At 53.8% G+C, this 27619-nt stretch overlaps 1 protein-coding gene across 8 annotated transcripts; it reads left to right on the forward strand.

Annotated features, from left to right (window-relative positions):
* Positions 1-25749, forward strand: GPR68 (G protein-coupled receptor 68). Of its 8 annotated transcripts, none has more exons than XM_033850718.2 (3): positions 1-479; positions 3642-3847; positions 22369-25749. In XM_033850718.2, the coding sequence occupies exon 3, from the start codon at positions 22467-22469 to the stop codon at positions 23580-23582; it is 1116 nt and encodes a 371-aa protein (XP_033706609.1). In that variant the 5' UTR covers positions 1-479; positions 3642-3847; positions 22369-22466; the 3' UTR covers positions 23583-25749. The 8 variants fall into 8 exon arrangements, with proteins under 8 accessions (XP_033706609.1, XP_033706605.1, XP_033706606.1 ...); XM_033850714.2 differs by lacking the exon at positions 3642-3847 and adding an exon at positions 8270-8334; XM_033850716.2 differs by lacking the exons at positions 1-479; positions 3642-3847 and adding exons at positions 3860-6749; positions 8270-8334.
* The last annotated feature ends 1870 nt before the right edge of the window (positions 25750-27619 follow it).

Genomic DNA, 27619 nt, shown 5'->3' on the forward strand with positions numbered 1-27619 from the left:
ACTCAGAAATGTTCTCCCCTTTCCAAGCTCTGCCTTTTGGGTCCAGCCCACTGAGGTCAAATTCACCGAGTCACGTGGCAAACCGGCCACCTGCTTCCCCACCTCCCCTCCCCGCAAGAGACCCCAAATAAGCAGGTGGAGAAGAAGCCTCCGGGCCCCTCCGTGTTCCCACGGGAGAGCAATGGCCCTTAGGAGCCCTTCTGGAAGCCGCACCCCGCCCAGGCCGCTGGGGCCGCCTTGCTCCCGCCGCGGCGGGTCCGCCGCGAGCCTCCGCCCCTTCCTCCGTCTCCAGGTGGCGGCGCGGCGGGGGGGGCGAGCTGGAGCCGGAGCCGGCGCGCAGGCCGAGCGCGCCACGCCCCCGCCGGTCCCTGGTCCCTGCCGCCGCCGCTCCGCCGTCCTTCCCTCCCGTCCGCCGGCGTCGGGCTCAGCCGGGCCGGACGGAGCCGCGGCCTGGCCTCCGGCACTGGGACCCGAGAGAGGTGAGTGCGCCGGGCGGCTCGGGTGGGGCCTGGACAGCTGGCGGGCGGCGCAGGGGACCACCGACCTTCAGCAAGGCCAGGCCCGCCCCCTCCTGGGACAGAAGATTCCAAATCCAGTCTCGGATAAAGGCCTCTGGGGGGAGTGGAGAGGGGGAAGGGCCGGGAGGGAGGTCCCTGTCATTCCACGGTACAAATTGATGGTGCTTTGGGGTCCCCCCTCGCAGAGGGTGTGCCGCAAGGGTGGCTTTTGGGGCGCTGCGGGCCAGAGGGGGCTGCCCTGCCCTGCCCAGGGCCCCTGGAGGCGGATCTGCAAGTCCAACACCGTCCAGATCCCCTGGGGACGTGCCCTGCCCCTGGGTACCTGCAGGCAGGTCCAGGGGAGAGCACTGGGGGAGAAGCCCAAAGACCCAGTCCCAGACTGGGCGCTTTCCCGAGGGGGAGGAGGGTTGGGGGACTCCTATCTACTGAACGCCTGCTGGTGCCTAACTGTGTCAGATGATCCCTCCATCCATTCTAGACTTTCAGCAAATGGGCCCTCAGCTCGGCGGTCGCCTCAGGTGGAGGGAGCTGTCTCTGCCCAGACAACTCACACTATAGCTGGGGAGACAGACTGTAATTCAAGAAGTAACTAGGGGGAGGTCCGCCTTGCTTCTCCTTCTTGCCCCAAAAGACTAAGCTGACTGAGGGAGCACCTGCCCCCAGCAGTACAGCCCTGGACTAGTCAGCAACCCCCACACCCCCGCCATCAGTGCTCACAGGGGCCCCTTCTGTATCCACACACCAGTCACTAGGAGGATTCCCAGGATACCTGCTAGTCCCCTTGCAGGTTTCAGTTGAGGAGTCATCTCTTCCAGGAAGGCTACCCTGACTGCCCTGCTCTTGATCAGGTGCTTTTGTATGTTGGACTCCCACAGTGTGGCTCCTCCTGCCGCGTCCTCCTCCAATCACAGCTGTTATCAGAGTGTTGTAATTGCTGTGTCAATCCCAGCTTTCCCTTCTAAATCAGAGTTTCAAAAACTCAGCCATTCAAGTTCCATTTTATTATATGCATGATGTTTTTCTATGAATATTTTACTTTGGAGACTCGGTTGCTGCAGAACTTCTATTCAGGGAATAGAAACTTGAAACTTGCCATCACTATTTTCCGATCTCCCCTGTGCTCCTCAACAGCTTCTTGGGCAGAGTCCATCACTTGTTTTGGTACCTTGGATACAAACCCTGATACCTCAGAATGACCCCTGGGGTCCCCAACTGAAGACAAAGAGGGTCTCAGAACCCACATTCTAAAGAGAGGTCAAGGCCCAAGGCCCCTCCTCTCCACTCCTCCAGGGCCTGGCTGCCTCGGTGTGTTGGGGACAGGAGGAAGAGGGACGGGAGTTTGTGTCCCATGATGCAGCCTGCCCACCACTGAGATCCTCTTGCCTTGGGTCATCTCTTCTCACTGTCTAGCCTGCGCTGGCCCTGCTGCCCCCTGTGTGGCTCCTCAGGGGCACAAGGCGGAGTTCCTCAGAGGTTCCCCGCTGGCCAGCTCCCGCCCCCATCGGACACCCCTCCTGGGAGCTGTCAGCTCTTTCCTCCTCATCCACTCAATCACATAACCCTGTATGACAGTTGCAGGGCGTGTAGGTCACTCACTGTCCACTGGCTGCCTCCTGTCTCTCTCCAGGTTGCTTTTCTTCCTGTCCAAAAAGGCACACTGAGCCGATTAGCACATCCCTTGCCTAAGCAGACCCTGTCCCCTGGGCTCCTCTCCCTGCAGCAGCCGCCCACCCCGCAGCTCTAGGAGAATTCTCCTGCAGAATCTCATAGCCAGTCAGTGCGCACCTCAGATCCCAATTCCCACTCCCCCCTCCCCAGTACTGAGTGTGTGTGTGTGTGTGTGTGTGTGTGTGTGTGTGTGTGTGTGTGTGTTGGGGGTGGGGATTAGAATGGGGAGGTCCTGAAGCAGTGGTCAGACCCATCACTGAGGGACGCTGCCTTCAACTGGACCCCAGTGGTCACCTCCAGGGCAAGAGGAAGAACCCCCAACTCATGGTTCTAGTATACTTAAATACACTTATTTTTAATAAAATTTTAATAGAAATTGTGATCTACTCCCAGAAGTGGAAAATCAGTGCCCCCTGCCACAAAAGGAAGGTAATTAAACAAATAAAAACAAGGAAAACCAAGCCGTGGTATGAAACTTTAATTAGCACCTGTTGCCTGCAGAATATGCCTGAGGCTGGCTCTCTAGGTTACAAAGGGAGATTAGCAAGAATTAAAGTGGTGCTTGAGACATAATGGCACCCACCTGAGACTTTCTCCTTAGTGTGATAAAATGGATTAGGACAGAATTGGACTGGGAATAACAAACTTTTATGGCTAAACTCCTATCAGTCAGCACCTGCTGAGTGCAGAGCACCACACAGAGCCCAAAGCAGTAAAGAACAAACCTTCAGTTCATCCTGTGATGAAGGGTCACTTCCTCCAGGAAGCCCATCCTGATGCGCCCCTTTGTACAAGCCATACCTCCTGCTGTAAGGCTTTTCGTGTTTTATTATAGTGGCATATTGGCTCCCACCAGGTCTGTCTCACTCACTTCACTGTCCAGGTACCCCCCGCAGGGCCTGGAGCACAGGTGTTGAATGAACAGATGAATGAATAATGAATGAATAACTAGGCTGACCTCCTTGACTTTGGTCCCACGGGGCTGCTTCCAGTAATGCCTTACCTTCCTCCTCCTCCTCGCTGTCCAAACCCCACACCCTCCATCCTTCAAGGCCCTGCTGAGGGTTGAGCTTCTCCAGGAGCCTGCCCTGAGCTCTCTTGCCCCTGAATAGTCCCTCCCTGGCTGTGCCTATGCCCAGGGGACATTCGGTTCCAGGGTCCAGTGTGTCCCCACACATCCAGAAGGACAGCAGTATGGGTGACACCACAGGTACTCAGTAACTACCGTGGAGTGACTCAACACAGTACCTCCTTCAAGGATGCGGCTGTGTTGGGTCTCGGCAGCTGTACTGAGTTCCCTGTTGCTGCTGTAACAAACTACCACAAACTCAGAGGCTTCCGACAACACAAGTTGATTATCTTACAATTCTGGAGGTCAGAAATGGGATTCCTGGCTGAGTTCCTCTGTGGAGGCTGTAGGAGAAAATCCATTTCATTGCCTCTTTCACCTTCTAGAAGCTGCCTGCATTTCTTGGCTCAGGGCCAACTTCCATCTTCAAAGCCAACCATGGCTGGTGTCTCTCGCCCTACATCATCCTGACGCTCTCCTTCATCTGCCTCCATCTGTCACCCTTGTGATGACATTGGGCCCACCTGGATAGCCCAGGATAATCTCCCCATCTCCAGATCCTTCATCACATCGGCAAAGTCCCTTTTCCCATGTAAGGCAACATATTTACAGGTTCCAAGGATTAGGACATGGGCGTCCTTGACAGAGGCCACTATTCTGGCTACCACAACAGCTGTCCCGTGGTACTCTGAGGGCACTGTGACTGGTGGTATATTAACAATAGCTGACCTTTACCGAGCCCTACGCTGGGCCAGGAACTGTTGGGAGCACGTTACACATCCTGTGAGGTAGGTGCCATTCTTATCAGCCTCGCTTCACAGATGAGGCCCTAAGAGGTTAAATAACTTGGCAAGTGGCAGAGCTGGGGTTTGAACCCGGGCTGTCTGGCTCCAAGGAACATCTCCTAATTTTGAGGCTACACAGCTTCTCTGGCACCATTATACCCCCAGAACACTAGCCAACAGCCCGGGAGCAGGCCAGGCAAAGCCCAACACAGAGGGAGAATTTTCGCCAAGATTTTCTGGGTGAGACCCCATATAGGCTACGAATTGTTTGCCAGTCATTTCTCATTTCAGCCCTTTCTCACCATCCTACCACCCACACCCCATCGGAGGCACCTAAGTTTATCCAGGGAAGCGGAAGGGAGCTTCCAAGTGTTCCTTTTAGGGGCTCCGGACAAGTAAGTCTGGAAGAGTTCAGGGAATCTGAGCCGGAGGGGCACACGTAAGGCTTCCGCAGGCACTGGATGGAGAGGGTGTCCTAACATTTAGTGAGCACCCACTAAAGGCAGGCGTAGTTGTAAGAGATTTATTCTTATTAACTCACTTAATACAACAACCCTGTGAGGTGCTGTTGTTATCCCCATTTCACAGATCAGGAAACTGAGGCACAGAGAGGTCATGTGACTTTCTGAGGTCACACAGCCAGTGCGAAGAACCACGATTTGATCCATTCTCCATAAGCAAGAGAACCAAGGAAGAGGCTGGTCAACCCCAGCCTGGCCTGGCGCACCCGACTTCAGTCAGCCAAACCCTCTTTTGTGCCTTCCCAGCATAACCTACGGTCTTCGCACCTGCTAGGCTGGGCTCCTGCTTTCTGTGTCAACCAGATTTATATTTCATTCTTACACCCATCTCCATTATTAACCCTATTTTCAAGAAGAAACTGAGCCTCCGAGAGGCTAACTTGCCAAAGCTCTAATAACCAGAGCACAACAGATACGGGATTTGAACCCAGAGATTCAGATGCTACTGCATCTCCCAACTGCCTCAGCCTGAGAAGCCCAGCCTGAAGTCCTCCTCCAGGAGTCCGCAGCCTAGCCAGGAACACGACACGGGTTCCCCAGCTCTCCAGGTGTGTGTGCTCATGCTTCACCTGGACTTGAGCTTCCTGCCTTTGGGTGTCCACGTTAGTCACACTCTGTCTGAGAGCCCACAGATTATCTGAGTGGGAGCGGAAACACCGTGGCGTTAGGTCAGTTGTCTGATTAATCAGCTCAGGCCCGAGCCTGCTGGAGTGTGGTTGATGCCAGAAAAGGTAATTTTCAGAAAAACCAGCTCCTTGTTGCCTGAAACCATCGTGGGAGTTGCTTGACTCAGCAGTGGCAAGTATTTCTCAAAAAGAAAATTGTCCACCTGAATGAGGAACTAGGAAGCGCTCCGTGACAGGAAGTCCAGGACAGGGGAATCTGCCAGAGGAGGCCCGGGGCTGAGCGGTGCCGGAGACGAGCTGGCGCTGGGGCCGAGTGAGGAAGTAGGGACTCATTCCGTCGTTTGGGGGATAAGGAGAGATTTCCTGTGAGTCTGGCCAGCTGTGCTAATTGGAAGAATGAACGGGAAAAACAGTAGTGTTTTAAAGTAGATAATCCGTATTCTTGTGAAATACGCACACATCCTTCCATTAGTGTGAGTTCGCCGTGAAGATGCGTCTGGCGACATCCACTTCCGCATCAGTCAAGGTCTCTGCAGGAAGCAGAGGCCACTCAGGTGGGGTGACTGGGGAGAGGTTAACACAGGGATGGTTTTCAAGGGTGTGGGCAGGGTTAAGGGGATCAACGCAGGATGGTGCAGCACCTCGGGACTAGCATCTCTGGGGAGCTGTTACTGTCCCCAGGCCTGGAGGAGGAAGCGGGGAGAGAAGAGCAGGAGAGAGATTTCCAACAGGAGCAAGACGACTTCAGTAAAGAGAGGCAGCCAGCCGGAAGCAACACCGGCTGGGGGATAAATACGCCCCCAGCCCCACTCCCCAGCCATCCTCTGATCCCAGTGAGTGCTTCCCCTTGGCCAAACCCAACAGAAGCCGGAGGGCAAGGGAACCCTGTGATACAGTCAGTAGAGTAGGTGGAGAAGGGTGAAGGGTGGATCTGGGTGGGCCAATAAAAAGTCCTCCACACACTTCCAGCCTCGGGCAACAAGCTCTTCCATCCTTTCCATCTGCTGCCATTTCTGAGCCCCTGCTGTGCGCCTCCTCAGGCTTGACACCGGTAAAATGCAAATACCAAGACCAAAACCCCACAAGAGACTGGAAAAGAAGAAATGGACATAATTGTCACTTGCGCCGGGTATGGAGAAATTCTGACCACGTCTCCAGAGCCCAGCCCAATGTGGGAGAGGATTTCTGTGGGCGAGAAAGACAGTTAGTATTAGTGCAGCATTTCAAATCAGCATTCCATGAGCATGGGCCATAATTTACCATTCTCTAAGTCCCGAAAGGTTCTGGAAAACGATACATGCTTCATGTTAACTGAATAAGCTGTTTGTTGTTTACATGGCCAATGCCAGATTTCGTTACAAATTCTGCTGGCCCTGCAAGGACTGGACATCTTGACACCAAGAGACACAGCAAAGTCTAGCCAAAAGGTGACTTTGCAGGCAGCGCAATGAATCTCTTTGCTTCTCCAAAGGAAGAACATAGCCAGGAACATAGCCTTCTCTAGGAAGAACATAGCCAGAGATGCCAACCCTCTATTCCACAGGCCGATTCTGGATCTTGAAGTAAGTGGTATAGGTACCATGCTGTTCCATCTCTAAAAAATGAAGTGTCAGTCAAAATAGAGTTTGTTTTAATTGAAGACTGTGGAAGGTTCTAGATATGTTTGGACATCTGTAAACAGAGACTGAGGGCTAGAAAAAGAGAGGCAGGGAGAGAGGAACACCAAGTACTGCCACACGGCCCCAACTCCAGAGGCCACCACCTGATAGGTTACAATGTGTACGGGCCCACCCTTGGAACTGTGCAATAGGGCAGCCCTGGCAGGATTCACTTGGTAATAAACTTTCTACACGGCAGGCGCTGTACCCCTGAGAGTCCGAATCCTGGATCTAGCAACTGATGATGGACTTTAACACTCCGCTTCTTTCTGGGAGGGATAGGATGAGGCAGAACATAATTGCTGCAGGAAGCAGCTTCGTGGCTGGGACTCCATTCAAGTCCTGGCTCAGACACTCAGAACTGAGTGGCCTTAGGCAATTCACTGAACCTCAGTTTCCTGATCTGCAAAATGCAGAGAATAAAACTGCAGTAAACATTCAAAAGATAAAAGCTATATATAAAAGGGTATTTGGAGTGTACAATAATAACAGCTAACATCTGTTGAACCCTAATAAGTGCTGGGTGTTGAGCTAAGGGCTTTACTTGATTTAACTCATGCAATCATCTCAACCTCTTTTTTTTTGTTTTAACGTCTTTATTGGAGTATAATTGCTTTACAATGGTGTGTTAGTTTCTGCTGTGTAACAAAGTGAATCAGTTATACATATATCCCCATATCTCCTCCCTCTTGCGTCTCCCTCCCACCCTCCCTATCCCACCCCTCTAGGTGGACACAAAGCACCGAGCTGATCTCCCTGTGCTATGCGGCTGCTTCCCACTAGCTATATTTCCATGTCCCCATTTCACACACAAAGAACCCAGCACAGAGAAATTAAGGGATTTGTCCAAGGTCACCCTACTGGCAGGTAGCAGAGCTGAAATTCCAACTCCGGAATTCAGGCACTCTGGATTTGGTCCAAGCCAGACTCTTAACAACTACTTTCAGTATGGCAATCTTTAAAAAGTATCTGTTGGGCTTCCCTGGTGGCGCAGTGGTTGAGAGTCCGCCTACCGATGCAGGGGACGCGGGTTCGTGCCCCGGTCTGGGAAGATCCCACATGCCGCGGAGCGGCTGGGCCCGTGAGCCATGGCCGCTGAGCCTGCACATCCGGAGCCTGTGCTCCGCAACGGGAGAGGCCAAGACAGTGAAAGGCCCGCGTACTGAAAAAAAAAAAGTATCTGTGCATTTTTATGGCATCAGTATAGTTAATCCAGAAAACTCCATTTATGAAGATTTTGCAAGGAGGAATTTCAAAATGAGGACCAGCAGAAGAGGCTGATGCGGCCTGTGAGAAGAGCCCGCTGGGAGGTTGCTGGGCATGTGCCCAGCAGGAAAAGCAAAATGCCCTGCCTCCCCCTGCTCCCTCGGCCTCTCCTTCCAGGGTATCTTCTGCCCACCTGCCCACTGTCCATTTCCTTCCAGAGACTCACCTAGCAGCCCTGTCACAAAGTGTGGAGCTTTGAGGTGCCCAGAAGAGTCAGCAGAAGGTGAGCCATCAATCTGCCTCTTTACCTTCCTACCTGCACTCCAGCCGCCCTCTAGCCCTAACCCCCGACGTCTGTCCTGACAACCAGACACACAAGCTTCTGCAGACTCCTGCAGCGCCCAGTCCCAGACACTCGCTTCGCAAACAGGAATAGGGCGCCTGGCTCTGAGCCCGGCACTGGACCCGGAATGAGGGTCCTGTAGAGGGGTAGCTGTGGGCCAGTGACCCCAGTGGGCAGTGCAGAGAATTCTGGGAAGGGAGCTAAGGGACCAGGGAGGGGGCTCAGCACGAATTGCCTGGGACAACCAAGAAGGCTTGTTAGGGGAGGTGAAGTTCATGTCTGAAAACCGCGGCAAGAGTTCTGGAGATGGGGGCAGGAGGCCTTCTGAGTGGAGATGGACATAGGAGGTAAGGTGTGCAGATGTGAAAGAGGATGCTGAGGGTAGAGCAAAGGGTGGCTTGGGATAGGATGCAGGTGGTGATGAGGGCTCTGGACTCACCTGCTTGGGTTTGAATCTCTTGGCCTCTACTTATTACCTGTGTGACCTTGGGCAGGTTACTTGACTTCTCTGTGCCTCATTCCCCCATGTGTAAAATGGGGATAATAATAGTATGCTGAGGATCAAATGAGCTCATGCGTTAAAGTGCTTAGAACAGTGCTTGGCACACAGTAAGTACTCAGACACTCAGAGCTGTGACTATCGTGAGTGATTTTGTCTGTGAGCTTGTGGGGCAGAGGGCCCTAAAGCCTCCTTGCATTCTCAGCAAAACCGTTAGGAGGTCCCCTTTGCTGTCCCTGGCCACCTCTGCTGCAGGCCCACTCAAGCCTTGGGAGGCACCCCAGCAGGGATCCAGGAGACAGCAAACCTAAGTGCAGACCCACCTCACTGCCCATCGCCCCCTCCCCCCACCCCCGGGCTCGGCACCGAGGTCCAGCAACGGGGAGAGGCGGAGAGAGGCCCTGACAGCAACAGGACACTGCATCTGCTAAGTGGCTACTGATGTGCTGGTGCTGGGGACACAGAGGTGAACGGTACCGAAAGGTCGCTTCATGGACTCTCCTCACCTAGAGGTTCTGATGTGGCTAGAGAAGGACCCTGGTCCTTTTGCAGCCACGCCCAGAGTGAGCCCACACTGGCAGCTCCGGATCCTGTCCCCGGGACCCAGGAGAGCTGGACCTCCAAGCCGGGTCTGCGCCACTTTCGGCGGCTCTTCCTGGCCGGCGCCTAGCCTGTGGACTGTGGTCACAGCGAAAGGCAGGGCCCTGACGGGCGGGGCTGGGTGTGCCCGAGGGGGACGGGAGGAATGGGGGGAGGGGGGCGGGAATCGGGACACATTGTGGCTCCGTGTTCCGAAGAGGAGGAGGGGAGTCTGGCCGGGAAGCGGGCCGCCAGCGTCCCCAGACCACCCCAGCCGGCAGCCCGAGGTCGCTGTGTCCACCCCGCTGGCCGCGCGCCGGCCGTAGGAGGGACGCGGGCGACTCGCGGGGTGACTGTGGCCGGCGCCCCGGCCTCTCGCCGCGCAGGTACGTGACCCCCCATCCCTAGGGCCAGTCCTCTTCCTCTTGCCACCATGGTGCGGGCAGCGGCCGGCCCCGGGCCCCAGCATCCAGCTCCGCGCCTTCCCCCGCGCGGCCCCGCCAGCACGCGGCGAGGGTGCGGGCACCCGGCCCCAGGTGCGGGCGGGGCGGGCGCCGGGAGCGGGCCCAGCAGGTGCGTGACGGCGGCGGGCAGGCGCGGCAGCGGCGAGGCGGCCGGGCGGGATGTCTCCGCCTGCGGTTGCCGCCGGGTTTAGCAGCCACCCACTTGGCTGGCACCGTGGCCACCTGGTAATTACTTCCCTTCCCCGCCCCCCCAAAAAAAGTCAGACAGCTAACTCTTCTCCTCCTAGAGCTCGAAGGCACAGGTGATCCAGAGATGCCGTGTGGGCCAGCCTTTCCTTGCCCCAAATCTGCCCGGTCCCTCTCACACGAAGGGCAGGTCATTAGGCACACGGCGGGATTACGGGGGCCAGAATAACACCCCCTGCCACCGAGGGAGGGGAAAGCTTCCGTGATTGGACAGAGGAGCGCGTGTGGGGTGGCTGGTTGGCAGCCCCCCCCCCCCGCCCCCCCCCCCGCCCCCGGCCGCCTGCAATGAAGCGGGCCCAGGTAATCCTGGAGCCGGAGAACAGGCAACCGCGGGGAAGGCTCTTTGGGGTTTAGCGGTGGGCAGAGGAGAAAGTGCTGACTTGGAGCCAGAGGCTGTGTGGCTTTGGGCAGGTCACTTGCTGTGGCTGGGCCTCTGTTAAATGGAGATTAATACTGGCCACGCCACTTCACAGAGGGCTTGTGGGACAAAAGAGATGTGGGAATGGTCTGAAACTCTATAAAGCTGAGATGATATGGTTAGGTTTGGCTTCAACCCCTATGCCCACCAACACACATAAGCTTCCAAAAGAAGGAATGAGGGAAAAGAATTCCTGAGCCTAACAGAGGAAGCACGGCTGGAGCAATGTGGTTGCTTTAGACTATATAGATTAGAGTATCTGTACTCGAGAGCCTAGTTCCAGAACCAGATGGCTTGGGTTCAAATCTGGACTCTAACACCTAGAGCTATTACCTTGGGCAAGTCACATACCCTCTTTTAAGCCTCACTATCACCATCTGTGAAATGGGCATGATAATAGAGTATACCTCCTAGAGCATGAGATCATGCAGGTAAAGATCTTGCCCTAAAAGCCTTGCAGTGTCCCCTAAATATTAGTTCTGAGGATTCTTGTTATTACTATTATGTTGCACCCTTCTGGGTACAGGACACACTGTAGGGAAAGAAGACTGGTCTAACAGCAAAGAGTGAAAAACAGAGTTTCATCTTTCCTATCTGGCTGGTCTCAAACAAGATGCCTTACCTCTCTGACCCTTAGTATCTCATGGGAAAAATGGAGACTATTACACTCATCTCACACAGTGTGATAAGCCCTCATGTGATTTTGGAGGAAAAAAAACCAAAAAAACTTTTGTTCCAGTTATCTTTTGTTACATCACAAACCACTTCAAAAGATAGTAGCTTAAAATAGCTCAGCTGTTTTGCTCATGAATCTGCAATTTGGTCAGGGCTTCGTGGGGATAGCTTATCTCTACTTGCAGCATTAGCTGAGATGACCCAGCTGGGGCTGGAGGGTCTTTCTCCAAAATTACACACTCGTGTGGTAATCCAGTTGACCCTGGCTGGCAGCTGGGGCTGTTGCCCAGGGTCTAGGTTCCTCTCAATGTGGGCCTCTCTGAGGTTACTTGGGCTTCCTCACAGCATGGCACCTAGGTTTCAAGAGCAACTATCCCAAGAGACAGACAGTAGGAGCTGCCAGTGTCTTTAGACCTGGACTCAGAAGCTGATACAGTGTGGCTTCCACTTTATTTTATTGGTCAGGTAGTCATAGAGCCCACCTAGGTTCAAGGGGAGGGGACTTATACCCCACCTCTCCATGAGAAGATTAGCAAACAATTTCCAACCATCTTGAACCCACTACAACTCGAAAGCCTTTCCTTTTCCTTTTTTTTTTTTCTGGGTGCCATGGTAACAAATTAATTAATCTTGGCAGAGACATAGGTTTTCTCCTAGGAGAAGACCAGCAGAGATACAAAAACCATGACTAGGGCCTTATCACAGAGCTTGTTTGGTCAGGGTCAGTTTCTCTGGGTCTGATTCTGGGCTGAGGGAGCAGGCGTGCTACATGGCAGCTCCTCTAGTGTCTGTTTTCTTGGAACCTCTGAGGCTTCAGTCATCAGCTCTGCCAACCCCATGCCTTTCAAACAAGAGGGAGAAGCCAGAGAGAGTAATTTGAATTCAGAAAACTAGATTTTAGCAGGTGGCCCAGGCTGAGTGTAATGAGTATCTCTATAGCTCTTACTCACTGGAGAAGTCTGCTTCTCAAGAGGGTTGCTGCCCGGGTGTTTGGAGTGATTGCTGTCAGACATTATTTGGTTATTAATTGATAGGTTGGAGCACTCTGGGGCTGGAGGCAGGAGGCTGGTGGGGGTGGCAGGTGGGGAGGGGGGTTGCCTTGGCAACCTTGGGGCCTGTGGTTGGTGCCCTGGCCTCAGAGCAGGAAGGATGACCCCAGACAGCCCAGACCTTCTCAGACAGACCACAGAGTCTCCAAAGAGATACCAAAGTCTGTCAGGCTTCTGCTGTAATGCATTTTCACATGTGGCCACCCACCCACGTGCCCTCAGAGTCAACCCTCTTCCTGTTGCCTCATCCCATATCCTGACAGCCTCCCCCAGTCTGTTAGCTCCTAACTTCAATTTCAGCCACACGGGCCTTCCAGGCGGGCTGCAGAAAGCAATGGAGTTTAGATTCATTTCTTCATTCAAATGTTCAACACATTTTTGTTGTGCATTTTGTGCCAAACCACCTTCTCTCCATCAGAGAACAAAATAGACCCAGCTCCTTCTTCCTCGTGGAGCTTACTGTCCAGAGGGGGAGATGGGCATCGACACACCATCATACAAATTTCCGAGCACTGCATTGAGAATTATTAAAATACAGTTAATTCAGACCTCGACTTGAATCCCAGCGCTGCCACTCGCCAGCCCGGTGACCCTTGGTCTCTTCGGTGGTAAAGTTGGGATAATACTAATGTCCCTGCAGGGTTGCTGTGAGGCACCATCAGGACAGCTTGGGGAAGCACAGTGCCTTGTACGCTGAGGTAGCTCACAGCATGTAAGCACCCACCCCGTGCCCTAGCCCAGTGCCATTTGTCATTCGGATGTCACGGGCCACCTTCAGTCTGTATGAAGAGTCCTGGTCCCAGCTCCCTGGCCAGCTCGAGACTTCTGAGTGGTGAGGCCTTTGTGTTTGATCACGCTGGCTGCCAAGATGGGGGGATGCAAGCAGAGGTCAGAGTGGTACAATGTGAGATGGACTCAGTCTGCCACTGCTGGCTTTGAAGATGGAAGGGGGCCACAAGCCAAGGAATGACAGAAACGTCTAGAAACCGGAAAAGGCAGGGAAATGGATTTCCCCCCATACCCTCCAGAAGAAATGGAAGCCTGCTGACACTTTGATTTTAGTCCAGCGAGACCCACTTTTGACGGCCAGACTGTAAGATAAGAAATGTGTGTTGTCTTACGCTGCTAAATGCTGTGGTAATTTGTTTCAGCAGCAACAGGAAACTAGTCAAAGAGTCCTGTCTTTGGAGTCAAACAGCTCTGTAGTTTCCCTGCTGTGACCCCAGGCAAGATGCTGGTGCCCTCTGAGTCTCATTGCCTTGCCTACAAAATAGGGTTGGGGGGGGTTAAAACAGGAAACATTTGGAAGGCGCTCAGCACGTGCTCCCAAAATGGCAATGACGTTGCTCCCTCATCCCAAGTTGCTCCCACCTCTTCTCTGACGCCACTTGGGAGGGCAGCAGTGCCAGGCACTACGGGAGGTTCTCTGCTGGTCCTCCTCTGGGTTTTTAAAGCCATCCTAATTCACACCTGGCCACTTTGGAACTTGCAACAATGCGCGCCTTGCCTCGGCTCCCGTGACGGAGGTGTGTGCTGACGTGTAAGGCCTGGGAAGGCCAAGGCCAGCGTTCAATGCGCAAGTCAGTGAAGGTCCCTGCGGTCAAACAGCAGACGGCTCGTGATGGGCATTTCTTGTATTTGTCAGAGCCCTTTGGGAGCCCCCAAGGCCTTTGCCCCAACTAGCCGCAAATCAGTAGAGTACCCATGGGGAATACAGTAGGACACCGTAACAAACGTCCTACCAAGTTGGCCTGCCCATCCTTCACCCTGTCTAGGGAGACTCAGATGGTGGGGCAGGACCTTCTAGCCCGAGGGAGTGGTGTCATCACCGCCACCACCATCCTAGTTCATCCTAGTTTCTAGTCCTTCCTTCCTGTTTTAGATTAAAGAAAAAAACCTTAGCACCAAAGTAGAACACAGTAAGGGTGTTCTTTTCTCTTCCTGAGCGGGCATTTCACAGAGGACCTGGGCTAGCCGATTCAATGTCAGCTTCATCTCTCCATCCGCAGTTCCAAAGACCAAATAGGAAGGGAGGTGGAGGGGGTCCCTGGCCCTGGGGAAAGGGGAGGACACAGTGCCGTCAGTGGTTCCCACAGGTATAGATGCTGATGGTGTAGACAGCCTGTGTGTGTAAGTCCTGTTAGGCTGGGCCGCCCTGTACAGAGAACCAGGGGTGTGCTCTTTGGTCGGTGTGTCCTGGGGGTAGCCAGGCATTCACCACTGAAACGATCCTGCACTCCTCCCCGCACAACTCCTGTCCTTTCATATGGCATCAGGGAGAGCCCACAGACTTCTACACTCGGAAACAGCTTCTGGGGCTTCCCTGGCGGTTCAGTGGTTAAGACTCCGCTCTTCCGCTGCAGGGGGCACGGGTTCGATCCCTGGTTGGGGAACTAAATTCCTGCATGCCACGCTGCACAGCCAAACAAAAAGAAAAAAGAAAAAATAGCCTCTATGTCTACAGGCACCACTGCATTGTAACAAGGCAGAGGCTTCTGGTGCAGCTGACAGAGGAGCATTTGCTTGAAGGCCCAGGCCCTGCAGAGGGGGATTTTTCCTGGGCCCCCTACCAAAACAGCCCCCCAGCAGGACTGTAGTGATTCACCCTCTGGAGAAGATGAAACCACAGATCACCCAACAAAATAGGGACAATGCACATCCTCAGTGACCCCCACTCACGGTGGACGTTGGCTTCCTGGCTCTAGCAACGTTCCTACGGTCAGCTTCCAAGGGGACACCTTGGAGGGAGGAGGTTAAGCCGAAATAGCACCGCAGCTATTTGGAGAATCACAGCTCTATCATTTAGCTGTAAGACCCTATCTAGAGCCTTTGCCCCTTTGGGCCTGAGTTTCCCCATCTGTAAAATGAGGCTGAGCCAGGTAACCTCCAGGGGTCCCGTCGGCCCTGCCGTGCTGGGGGAGTTTAGGAAAGAGTCCTGAGAGCCAGAAGACCCCATGAGGCCAGAGCCCCGTGCTGGCTCCCCGCTCTGGGCCACGCTGTTTAAAGACGCTGATGCTCGCCTTACTCACGACCCAGAGAATTCCTCTGATGCCGTAGCTCTGTTGGTCTGCAGAACAGGATCCACCCGCCTCCACATCAGTGCTTCTCCTCCTGGCCGCCCTCTGGAATCGCCCAGAGAGCTTTTAAAAACACTGGCACCTTGTCTCCAGAGAGTGTGATTTAATTCATCTGGGGTGGGGCCTGGGCAATGGTGTTATTTTTTATAAGCTCCCCGGGTATTTGCTAATGTAGTTGTGACCCACTGACCCAGATGTTGGCTGCTAGCGGCTGAAGGGTGACTGCCCGGAGGTGGGAGTGGAAACAGCTTCCCCTGACCTTGCTGATGTGCCACTGCTCTTGTGTCCATGGTACTTTCTAGTTATCTGAGTGTCAGCCTGTCTGGCTCAAGTCAGGATCCCTGGCTCAGGGGGTGCAACATCCTGTATCTCCTGGTGGCTTGTAGGTGCTCACAGGTGGTTGGATGGGAAGAATCAGGGCACCCCGCTCCTCCTGCATCTCCCCAGTCCCTGGGGTCCCTGCCCCTAATTCAGGCTTTAGCATTCCCCGCAAGGTCTGGGGTGCGCGGGAAGGCAGGCCCGGGGTGCCTGGAGGGAGCTGTCCCGCCGCCCTCATCCTCTGGCTGGCGAGCGTTCCTCACAGCTACCCAGCCTGACATCAGATCTGAGTTCACATGATTCTGCCTCAGCTCAGGAATGGGCAGCCTCCAGCTGGGATTTTCTAGTCTGAGCTGGGAGGAGTGGCCGGCAGGAGATCGCAGGAGGGGGAGCTTGGGTGCTGGCTGCAGGGTCACCCGAGGGGGGTCTGCCAGGGCTGGGCCAGGGGCGTTCAGTCTCCTCCCCGGGCCTCTGCGAGCCAGTGAGCACTGGGACGAAGCCGGCTCTTTGAGGTTTGAGGGCAGAGCTTTGCCGGGCGGGCAGAGAGGACCCAGATCCCCTGAGGCTGCTGCTCCCTCACCTGGCGGCAGCCACAGTCCCCTTCCTGGGGCCCGGACCCTGAGCAGGCGGGGGTCAGTCCAGCTGTTTCTAAACAGGATCATGACCCATGAGCGGCTCCGGAAATCAATTTAGCAGCTCACGCCCTTAAGAAAAACAAAATAGAGTGGAATGATCAGAGTGCACGGCAAGTGGTAGGGTAAGTACTGCTCTGGGTCTATGTGTGTCTGTGTGTGTGATGTCTCTTTGTGCTGGTTACAATGACAAGTGCATTCCTCACTGTGGTCTGTGGTCAAAAGAGCTCAAAGGCAGCGAGTTGGTGCCTAGAAGCCTGGGTTCTGGATTCAGATCCACCCCACTTACTGTATGAACTTGAGCAACTAGGTTAGCCTCTCTGGGCTTCAGATTCTGTGAAATGGGTTCACAGTGTCAGCCCCATCGACTCACAGCCACTTTGTGAGCCCAGATGGGCTTGAACTCTGAGACCGTTATGAGGGCTTTAGAAATGAGATTGTCTCCTTGCTGTTGCTGGATTGAGGCTGTTTAGGGAAAAGCTGGGGACTAAGGGGAAAAGGCAGCCTGATTCTACTCCCACCCCAGAGGGAAACATCAACAGCCTCTGAAAAGGGTACTTTTAGGAAATGAAACAGCCCTGTTTAAAGCGTGTTTAAACACGCTGAGGAAACTCCCCAGCTCGGCATGCTGGGGGTTCCCCTGAGCAGGGCCGCCCGGCCAGTGACTAACTGTGTGCGTGCCAGTGTGCCACGACCGGGAAGAGACGGGCGACAGATTAAACCACTGTTTATGCGGCAGCTGAACGGCACTGGCCACCTCTGCCTTCTGGTTTGGAATGTGCAGGCGGCTCCCAGCTTGAGTCAGAGGCCCTTCATGCCTTTGGGGAGCTGAACCGCTCTTGGACGTTCAAGCCCTCGGAGGCCTCTGTGCTGATGGTCATTTGTCTAACAGTTTTGCTCTTCGTGTTGTGCTGCTTCCTGTGTAGTCTCTCGGTTTCTTAGCTGGATGATAAAATGAGGTAGCTGCAGCAGCTCTGTGTTTTGATTCTTTGCCCCAATCCCCTCCACTTTGGGGATCCCAGCCCCAGGCACACAGTAGGTTTTCCTCCATGGGTGGCGAGGAAATGGTTGACCTGCCGGGTGCAGGGGGCTGGCCCAGGCCCAAGCCTGGTAGCCTCGTGGTGGCATACGTATGGACTGGAGCCTGGCAAAGCCTGGAGGTGAGGGTGGTCACTCTGTAACAACTGTGATGAACAGAAAGATAGCGTGGTGTGAAGGAAAGCGTGGACCAGTCTGAGTTCAAAACCTGGCCTGCGTCGTAGCTGTGGAATTGTTGCCGAAAGCTCAGCTTCTCCGTACACCAGAGCCGAATCGCATCTTGGAGACAGAGGTTTGGGTGAAGTAGAAAAGGATAGCTTTATTGCTTTGCCAGGCAAAGGGGGACCCTGAGCAGGCGGGAGGGTCCCACCTCGAAAAACTATGTGTTCCAATCCCAGAGGATCTGATGAAGGGTTTTATAGCAATGGTTCAAGGGTGGGATCTCCGACAAGATTAGGGTGTACTTTATGGCCCGCACTCCTTTAATCTTGTCTCAGGTAATTGGTCTCCTAATCTTGAGGAGCTTCTCTGGTCCCTTTCTTTTTTTTTTTTTTTGTGGTACGCAGGCCTCTCACTGTTGCGGCCTCTCCCGTTGCGGAGCACAGGCTCCGGATGCGCAGGCTCAGCAGCCATGGCTCACGGGCCCCGCCGCTCCACGGCATGTGGGATCTTCCCGGACCGGGGCACGAACCCGTGTCCCCTGCATCGGCAGGCGGACTCTCAACCACTGCGCCACCAGGGAAGCCCCTCTGGTCCCTTTAATTTTGTCTCAGGTGGTTTCTTGGCTGCTTCTTCCTTGATTAGCAACTGTTCCAATCTGCCCTTTGGAACTCAGGGAAGGTCATGGAGGCTGGAGTCTTGCCTACAAGAAACAGGGGACAAAAAAAAGCCCTCCATGCCTGGGAACCCTGCAGGGCCTCACTTGGTGTCAGAATCTTGAGCAGCCTCAGTTTCTTCATCTGTAAAATGGGTGCTGGTGAGACTCGTGTTGAGAGAGAGAATGGATGTGCAAAAACGTTCCTGGCATGTGGAGGGCTCTCACTCGGTATGGCTTGGTCCTTCCATCCCATCTACGTTTTTCCATTTATAGAACACTTTGCACCCACTGTGCCTTTGATTTGGGGGAGCAAGCTTTCTGTGGACAGCAGGTAGAGAAGGGACATTCCTGGCAAGATGTAGTTTCCATGGAGGGGTGCCTGTCCTCAGGGAGTGGAAGAAGGGAGAGCTGGTTGTGATGAGGCCCGGGTGAAAAAGCAGGGCCCTCTGCGACCAGCTCAGGCAGCTTAAACAGATGCCAGGTGGCTGGAGAGGAGGCCACAGTGATTCCTCCCTCTCACTTTTCTGTTTCTATTAATAATATTTCCATTGTCCCAGCACCCAACCTCAAAACCCCCCACCCATCCATCCATCTCTTCATCCATCTATCTACCCATTGACCCATCCACCCACCCATTCGTCCATCTATCCACCTGTTCACTCATCCATCTATCCACCTACCCCCTCATCCTTCCACTTATTCATCTTATTCATCTACCTACCCATCCATCCATCCACTCATCCACCCACCTACCTCTTCACACATCCATCCATCTAACAGATAATTTGGGGGAGATTATGAGGACCAAGCACTGAAGAACATCTCAGATTTGTCCCTGATTGTCCCCAGCTCCTTCTAATTAGTTGGCAGTTTCTACAGCTGTTTGTTGTCCCCTCTCTGGCCACACCCTCCTCACACCTAGCTGTTTGTGCCAAGCTACTTTCAGTTCCACACAGGTGCCTGTTCTCTCTCTCTCTGGCATTTGGCCTGTTGCACGCTCTATTTCCACAGGCAGAAACTTCCATCTTCCCTGGCTGCCCTTCCCGCTTCTTCTGGTCTTCGAGCAAAGTGCTGCTCAGGAAGGCTTTTCTAGCTGGGTTAGTTCACCTCCTATGAACTCCCTTAATGTCCTGTACTCTCCCTGGGAGCTAACCCTCTCTTTTCTTCTCCTGTCTCCCATGAGACTAAAAGCAACTTGAATTATGCCAGGGGCCAGTACAGTGCCTTCCATATAATAATAGACACTCAATAAGTATTTGCTGTAACAACGAATAAGTCAATGAGTGGATGGATGGATGGACAGATGGATGGATGATTGGAGAGCCATTGAAGGGTTTGAAGCAGGAGTGATTAGGTTAGGTTTTTGTTTTAGAGGATGGCTTTGAGGGTGGTGAGGCGGAGACAGGGAATCCCATAGGAGGCCGTGCGCTGATTCTGGGGAGGAAGTCTTGACCAAGCCAATCTGGGGCACTGGGGAGGGAGCTAAAGAGGAGGAGTCGGATGTGGGAAGTATTTAGGAGTTGAAAATGGTAGAACTGAGTAATCAAGTGGGTGCTGTGGACGAAGATGAGGGAGAAAGCTGAAGGCCAGCCATCCAACGTGAGTGACTGGGCAGGAGGAGATGCCACCTCCAAGAACAGACTAGTGGAGAAAATGATGAAAGCAGGGTGGGCCTCACAGAGCATGCCCTGTGCCATGGAAGGAAGCTGGTTCTGTCAGCCTTCCACCTGGGGGTGGGGAGGGCGTCTGGGAATCATCAGAGTGTTGACGGCATTGAAATCACAGAGGCGATGCCGTGTGTGTGGAGGAGGTGTTTTCATCTAAACGTCGTATGTGTTTCTTCTTTGCCCTGCAGACTTGAGTATTTCTGACTTTGCTTGCGGGAATTCGCTTATCATCGGCCTGGGAAAGAGGAACCTGCAAACAGTCACACCAGCCCGCCTCACACATGCGTACACTCAGCCCTAGCAAACGATAGGCTTCGGCCAGGTGACTCTCAACAAATTCCTAAGACCTGACAGGACATGTTTTCACTTTGGTTTCCTTTGCCATATTTTGTTGGTGCCTGGGAGCCTGTGCTGATGAATGAATTTTTATCTTCCTGTGGGTAGATTTTATGTGGACTGTGGAGAACCCGAGGTAGATTCAGAGACACGGACGTCCTGGGTGGGTGTCCCTGGGGGACCGCTCAGGTGTGGGCCTGGGATCCAGGGACAGGAGGGCTGGCAAGAGGAGGACGGATGGGGCCAAATTTTGACTCACGGGGCTGTGCAGAGTTTAGGGGTCACAGGCCTCCGCTGCCCCTTCGCCCCTTCCTCTCACCATCAAAACATATAAACAAAAACACAAAAAGCGAAAAACAAGAAAACACCCTTGTGCACTGTTGGTGGGAATGTAAAGTGGTGCAGCCCACCGTGGAAAACAGAATGCAGTTCCTCAGAAAATTAAAAATAGAGCTGCCATGTGATCCAGCAGTTCTACTTCTGGGTATAGACCCCAAAGAACTGAGAGCAGGGATTCAAGCAGTATACCCATGTTCACAGCAGCATTACTCACGGTAGCCAGAAGGTAGAAACAACCCAAACGTCCACTGACAAATAAATGGAAAAACAAAAATGCGGCCTATACATATGATGGAATATTATTGGGCCTTAAAAAGGAAGGAATTCTGATATATGCGACTACGTGGATGAACCTTGGGGGCGTTATGCTAAGTGAAATAAGCCAGCCACAAAAAGATAAATTCCGTGCGACGCCACTTATACGAGGTGCCTAGAGCAGTCAGATTCGTAGAGACACAAAGTAGACTGGAGGCTGCCAAGGGCTCAGGGGAGGAGGGATGGGGAGTTAGCGTTTCATGAGTACAGACTTTCAGCTGGGGAAGCTGAAGAAGGTCTGGAGGCGGATGGTGGTGATGGTGGCGCGGCAGTGTGAATGTGCTTAATGCCACTGAGCTGTGCGCTTAAAAATGGTTGACATGGTAAATGTTACGTTATGTGTATCAAACCACAATTGAAAACAACGACAAGAAGCACCTCCCTCCACCACCAACACTGAAATCCAGGCCTGTAGGGCTTCCCTGGTGGCGCAGTGGTTGAGAGTCCGCCTGCCGATGCAGGGGACACGGGTTCGTGCCCCGGTCCGGGAAGATCCCACATGCCGCGGAGCGGCTGGGCCCGTGAGCCATGGCCGCTGAGCCTGCGCGTCCGGAGCCTGTGCCCCGCAATGGGAGAGGCCGCAGCGGTGAGAGGCCCGCGTACCCCCCACCAAAAAAAAAAAAAAAAAGACTACCATCTTTTATTCTGCCTCATTGCCTTTGGAAAAACAATGACATGCATTTTGACATATTTTATGTGGCCCTGATACTGACCCTGAGGGCAGGTGTTTTCATCCTCATTTAATTAATTTATTTATTTACTTATTGTCCTCGTGGCATGGCTTGCAGGATCTTAGTTCCCCAACCAGCTATTGAACCCAGGCCCCAGCAGTGAAAACGCCGAGTCCTAACCACTGGACTGCCAGGGAATTCCCATATCCCTGTTTTATGGATGAGGAAACTGAGTCTAAGAGAGCGTAAACGACTTGCACAGCCTGTGAGCAGCTGACCCTGGCCTGGTGCTCACGTCTGTCGGTGCCTGGCCCCCTGTGCTAGGTTCCCAGTTCCACGGAGGTGAGGTAGCAGTGCCCTGCGGGAAGCTTAGCCTTTTTTCTTGCCAGAGCACAGCAGGATGTGGACCACGCTGGGCCTCTGTTGTGCTGTACGGAGGGGCCCCGAGGAGGGGCTGTGGCCTTACTGACCTGGTCCATTCCTGTGAGCAAGTAGGAGAAATGCGAATGGTGCTGACTGCTGCAGGAGAGAGTGGCTGGGGCCCTCACTGTTGTGTGGGTTGGAATCGTTCTTCACCTTGAGCTTCCCTGGAGCTTCCCCGGAGCCAGCTCCAGGCCTTGCTTGCTGCACCGAGGGACCAGGAAAGTAAATAAGGGACAGGAAGCCAGGGAAGGGGGATGGGGAGACATAAGTCACATTTCAGTTGAGTTGGAGTTGGTTGGCTGGATCATCTTCTAAATTACGTGAGGCACTTAGAAGAGTGCCTGACATACAGTAGGTGCTATATAAATGTTGGCTCCTCTTATCCTAAGCCTTTCCACCTTTGACTTTCAGGGCCTTACCCATCACCAGGGAGGCCCGGCCTTTGCTACAGCTTGAACCACATCCTAGAAACAAGATGGCGCTAGAGAGACTGGTGCATTCCTGAGCCCATGAGGGGTGAGGCCCCTCCAGGCCCAAAGATGGGGAACGTCACCGGAGACAACGGCTCGCTGAGCTGTGCCATTGACCACACCATCCACCAGACGCTGGCGCCGGTGGTCTATGTCACGGTGCTGGTGGTGGGCTTCCCAGCCAACTGCCTGTCCCTCTACTTCGGCTACCTGCAGATCAAGGCCCGGAATGAGCTGGGCGTGTACCTGTGCAACCTGACAGTGGCCGACCTCTTCTACATTTGCTCGCTCCCCTTCTGGCTGCAGTACGTGCTGCAGCACGACAACTGGTCCCACGGCGACCTGTCCTGCCAGCTGTGCGGCATCCTCCTGTACGAGAACATCTACATCAGCGTGGGCTTCCTCTGCTGCATCTCCATCGACCGCTACCTGGCCGTGGCCCATCCCTTCCGCTTCCATCAGTTCCGCACCCTGAAGGCCGCCGTGGGAGTCAGCGTGCTCATCTGGGCCAAAGAGCTGCTGACCAGCATCTACTTTCTCATGCACGAAGAGGTGGTGGAGGACCTGGACCGGCACCGCGTCTGCTTCGAGCACTACCCGCTGGAGCCCCGGCAGCGCAGCATCAACTACTACCGCTTCCTGGTGGGCTTCCTCTTCCCCATCTGCCTGCTGCTGGCCTCGTACCGGGGCATCCTGCGGGCCGTGCGCCGCAGCCACGGCACCCAGAAGAGCCGCAAGGACCAGATCCAGCGGCTGGTGCTCAGCACCGTGGTCATCTTCCTGGCCTGCTTCCTGCCCTACCACGCGCTGCTGCTCGTGCGCAGCCTCTGGGAGTCCAGCTGCCACTTCGCCAAGGGCATCTTCAACGCCTACCACTTCTCCCTGCTCCTCACCAGCTTCAACTGCGTGGCCGACCCCGTGCTCTACTGCTTCGTCAGCGAGACCACGCACAGGGACCTGGCTCGCCTCCGTGGGACCTGCCTGGCCTTCCTCACCTGCGCCAGCACTGGCCGGGCCCGGGAGGCCTACCCATTGGGTACCCCCGAGGCCCCAGGGAAGAGCGAGGAGCCCAATGTGCTGACGAAGCTCCACCCGGCCTTACAGACCTCTCAGCCACCCGGAGCGGGAGGGTCCCCAGCGGGCGGACTGGCCTAGCTGTGTCGCCCCATCACCCACGTGCGGGGCGAAGCAAGGCCTGAGCTTGCTCGACAGCTGCTGCCCACTTGGCCAAGGCAGGTGCCTCTTGCTGCTGGAGGGGACGATGGACCTGGGCCACGGGGCCCTGGGTCTGGGCCGCAGCACAACCTCTCTGGGTCCAGGGACCCTGCTGTGGCTGCCGAGTCCGACGGGGCTGCTCGTTGAGGGTGGGGATAAGCTCCGACAGTGCATGGGGGTCGTCTGCTGCCAGCTGGGCGGCTGGTGGGAGGAAGACCTGCTCACGTCCAGGAGGTTTTCAAAGAGAAGCTCGGGTGGGGGACGCAGGGTGTGAGGACATGGAGAGAGGGGCCTGGGAGATGAGAGTGGGTACCTGGGGGCACACCTGCCAGGGCCTTCCAGTGCCGTTGTCACAGATGACACCGATCCAAATGCACTGGTGTAATCGGGGAGGTGACACACGAGAGTGTATTGCCATCATTCATACTTGAGCTTCACTCCACGAAGGGGTGGGAAGGAAGATGAGTGGGCCCGGAGGTGGGATGGGGAGAAGGAATGTAGGGAGGGGTTTGGGGCACTGGGAGTGTGTGTTTGTGGGGGACAGTGGGGGAGTAACAGGTGGAGGAGAGACACCAGATACAGCCAAGTCACAGTTTCACAGGCGAGGAGGGTTGAGCAGATTCCCCAAGCCCCAGGGCTGATGGAAAACAAATCCTAGGGCTCCCTGGGGCTCCATAGGGCGATGTCTGTGGTCCTTTAAAGTCAGCATTGAAGTTCAAGGGCCAGGACAGAGGCCTAAAGCAGTACGTCCAGCTGAGTTCCCTACACAGATTCGCCTCAATTCATCTTCTGTTTCTATCTGCCTTGAAGCACCAGACCTGGACGCCTGCGACTTTGTGTGTGTGTGTGTGTGTGTGTGTGTGTCCATGGTTAAAATGCCAGGGTCTCCATGACAGCTCTGCCCTAAGCCACTGAGGCTAGGGTCATGTGACTGCTGGCAGTGTCCCCTGCCACACAGACTGGAGTGCCTAGCAGTCTCAGAGAGGAGCATGACATTCTCCCCAAGTTCTTAGAACAAAACAAACAACACGGAGATGCATGCTCTGTTATCTCTCAGCCCAAAGCCCCGGGGTGAAGCTCCACTGTGGTTTAAATAGCCCCTGTGACAAGAAGAGGAGGGGGCCTTGGGCTCGCCTTGCCTCCTTCGTCCTTCAGCACTGCTCCTCTGCCAGATGTCCCACCCCACCCACCTGGAGAGTGACAGTGGGCCCACGGGCCACATGCAGACCAGGGTACTGACCACCGTCTCTTGTTCTGTCCTGGAAGGCTGGTGATGGGGCTCCTGCAACTTTGTGCCCAATCTCTCCTGCAACTTTGTGCCCAATCATATTAAGCCTCTGCCTGGGGGATATACCAAGGACCAGAGGAGCTTCTTGCTCCTCCAGGGACCTGCCCACCTTTTTAGAAATGCTAGCCCTTCAGATTTCCTGGTCGGTGGGCTGGAGCCAGTTCTGACTTCCCCCAAAGACCTGGGATTTGAGCTCTCACAGCTAAGAGGCTAGGTGGGCTCAAGCCCGGGGAGGGACCAGGGATGGGAAGATAGAAGCTGGCATCAGTAGAAGATTTCTGGAATCTGTTAAAGGGCTGCCAGGGAGAATATTTTTTTCAATCTCTCTTCATGCCTCCCCTCCCCTCTCCCAGAAGTAGATTCACCCTGAGTTTCTTAACCCTCCCATCAGAGGTGTCCAAAGACTGATAGCCCAGGGTGGGTGTGCCCTAAGGAAGTGGGGTTCCAGGGCTTGCTCTAGCTCCTTCTGGATGGCCTTCCATAACCTGGGGAGGTTCTCTTCCCCTTCACGGAGGAGGAACTGACCAGGTCTGCAGGTAGCAAAAAAAAGGCCACCCAGCCCCAGACCAGGATTACAAGGGCAATGACACTGGTTGAGACCTCCATGCTTCCTCATTCCAAATTTCCTCCTGTTTTGATCTTAAACACGGACGTTCCCATTGGGATAAACTGGCATGAGCCTAGGGCAGTTCCATTTACTATCAAGAGTTGTATTTTTGTATTGTCCTCTCTTTTATGCCAAGTATACATGTGTTGGACCATGCAATGGATTTATGTAGCAAACTTGAGTCTGCAAATAAAACAAAGTAACCAGCCACAGCTGGAGTGTGCTGCAGTTCTTATGGGGAGGGAGGGTCTTCTAACACCAGGGGGATCTAGAAGGCCCATGGAATACCCAACAGAGTCAGGAAAGTCCAGGGATTGACATTCTCAGAGAAAACTTGAACAGCAATTAGGGGATGTGTCCTTGATTATCCAGTAGTGGTCAAGAAGGATGAAGCCTTCAAATGAAGTAGGGCCTTCTTCCTCTTGAGATTCATGAAGTGTCTTGAGCTCTGCAGCACATTGTTGCTAATCCACTCTGGGACTTAATTTGGCCGCCTCCCCTCTGAAGACAGAACTCAGCCCTGCGGTTTGGAAAATATCATTCCCTGTCCTTGGACACAGGACCCCTTCTGCCCCCTGAATAGCTGCTCCCCACAGTGAGGGAGGGCTTGATCAGTCCCCTCATCACTAGTGAAGATTGCCAAAGCAGGAAGGCCTGTTGTACCCACCCCTTGGGGGGCTCTTCTTACTGTTCGGGTTGTGTTTGGGGAGCCCCACATTTAGTGATCAGCCTTCTTAAGCTCCAGCATCTTCTCAACAGTGGCACCTCCATGTTTATCATGAAAGATTAAATGCATCCTGTTAAAACGTAAATTTGGTTTTAGTCACTTAATCTTTCCCTGGAGTCAGATTCCTGGAGTCCTGGAATGCTCTGGAAGAATCGATCCTTCTTCCAAACAGACTTATTGGGGATTAAGACTCCTTTCTTTCCTAAGATAAAAGGTGGAAGAAAAGATCCATCTGCTTTGGACTGAAGGTAGCAAAAGCAATTAGATTCCTTTCTCATTCACCACTGTTGCTTAGTAAGATGAGGGCTCATCTTCCTGTTTATACACACTGGTCTGTGGTTTGGCCAGACAAGTGTGGGAGAAATTTTCAGCACAGAATACATCCCCATCTGCTGCTTTTCTCTGGCTGGTACAACCAAGAAAGAGCCAGAATCTGGACCTCCTTGGTTCAATGCTTTTCTGAAAAATGTGCTTCTTACAGCTCATGATCCTGCAGCCTCCAGGAATTCATCTGGCAAGATGATGGTCTTTGATGGCAATAACCCTGGGGTCACAATGGTGCCCAGTGCTCTGGGGAAATGGTGTGTCAATTCCATTTGCTTTACTTCAACAACTATCAGAAAGACGTTGGTAGATTAGACATTAGATATCAGTGTTAGAAAGTCCTGCAGAGGTCATGATCTCCAATTCCTTCCCTATGAATTATCCCCTGTATATCTCCCCAAAACGATAGCCCAGTTTTTCTGCGAGTACCACCAATGACGCCAGTTCACTACTACCCAAGACAAGTTATTCCAAGGTTGGGCAGAAAATCTTAACTCCTAATGAGCCCAAGTGGAACCACTTTTCCCACTGGCCTTAGTTCTGGCCTCTGGAAAGACATGACCCTTTAGGTACTGGTATTTGAAGAAAAGTCTCATATCCTACTTCTCAGCTTGTATTAGACGGGCTGGATTATACTGCAGTAACAAATATACCCCCAATCACATTGCCTTAAAACAATAAAAGTTTATCTCCTGTTCATGCAAAGTCCAACGAGCAACTACTTTCTGGCAAGTCTTTTTCCCAAGTGATGGCAGTGATTCAGGATTTGCTCATCAAGAGGTGCCATCATCTCGGGGTCTTCCCCTTCCATCCACAGAGGCAGGGGAAGCAGCACAAAAAGAATCTCACAGGGGGGTTATGGCCAAGTCTGGAAGTAGTTGGTATCCCTGCTACTCACATTCTATTGGCCAGATCCCAGTCACATGGCCCCAACCTAACTTCAAGGGAGGCTGGGAAATGTAGCTTTCCTATGTATGCAGGAAGAGGAAGCAGAATTAGTGAGCATCCAGCCAGCCTCTGACATACAGAGC

This window comes from Tursiops truncatus, chromosome 2, assembly GCF_011762595.2.
Source record: "Tursiops truncatus isolate mTurTru1 chromosome 2, mTurTru1.mat.Y, whole genome shotgun sequence".
Lineage (NCBI taxonomy): Eukaryota > Metazoa > Chordata > Mammalia > Artiodactyla > Delphinidae > Tursiops > Tursiops truncatus.

What these genes read in the sequence shown, in the direction of transcription:
- GPR68 (XM_033850718.2), top strand. Translation starts at nt 22,467, where the DNA reads ATGAGGGGTGAGGCCCCTCCAGGCCCAAAGATGGGGAACGTCACCGGA.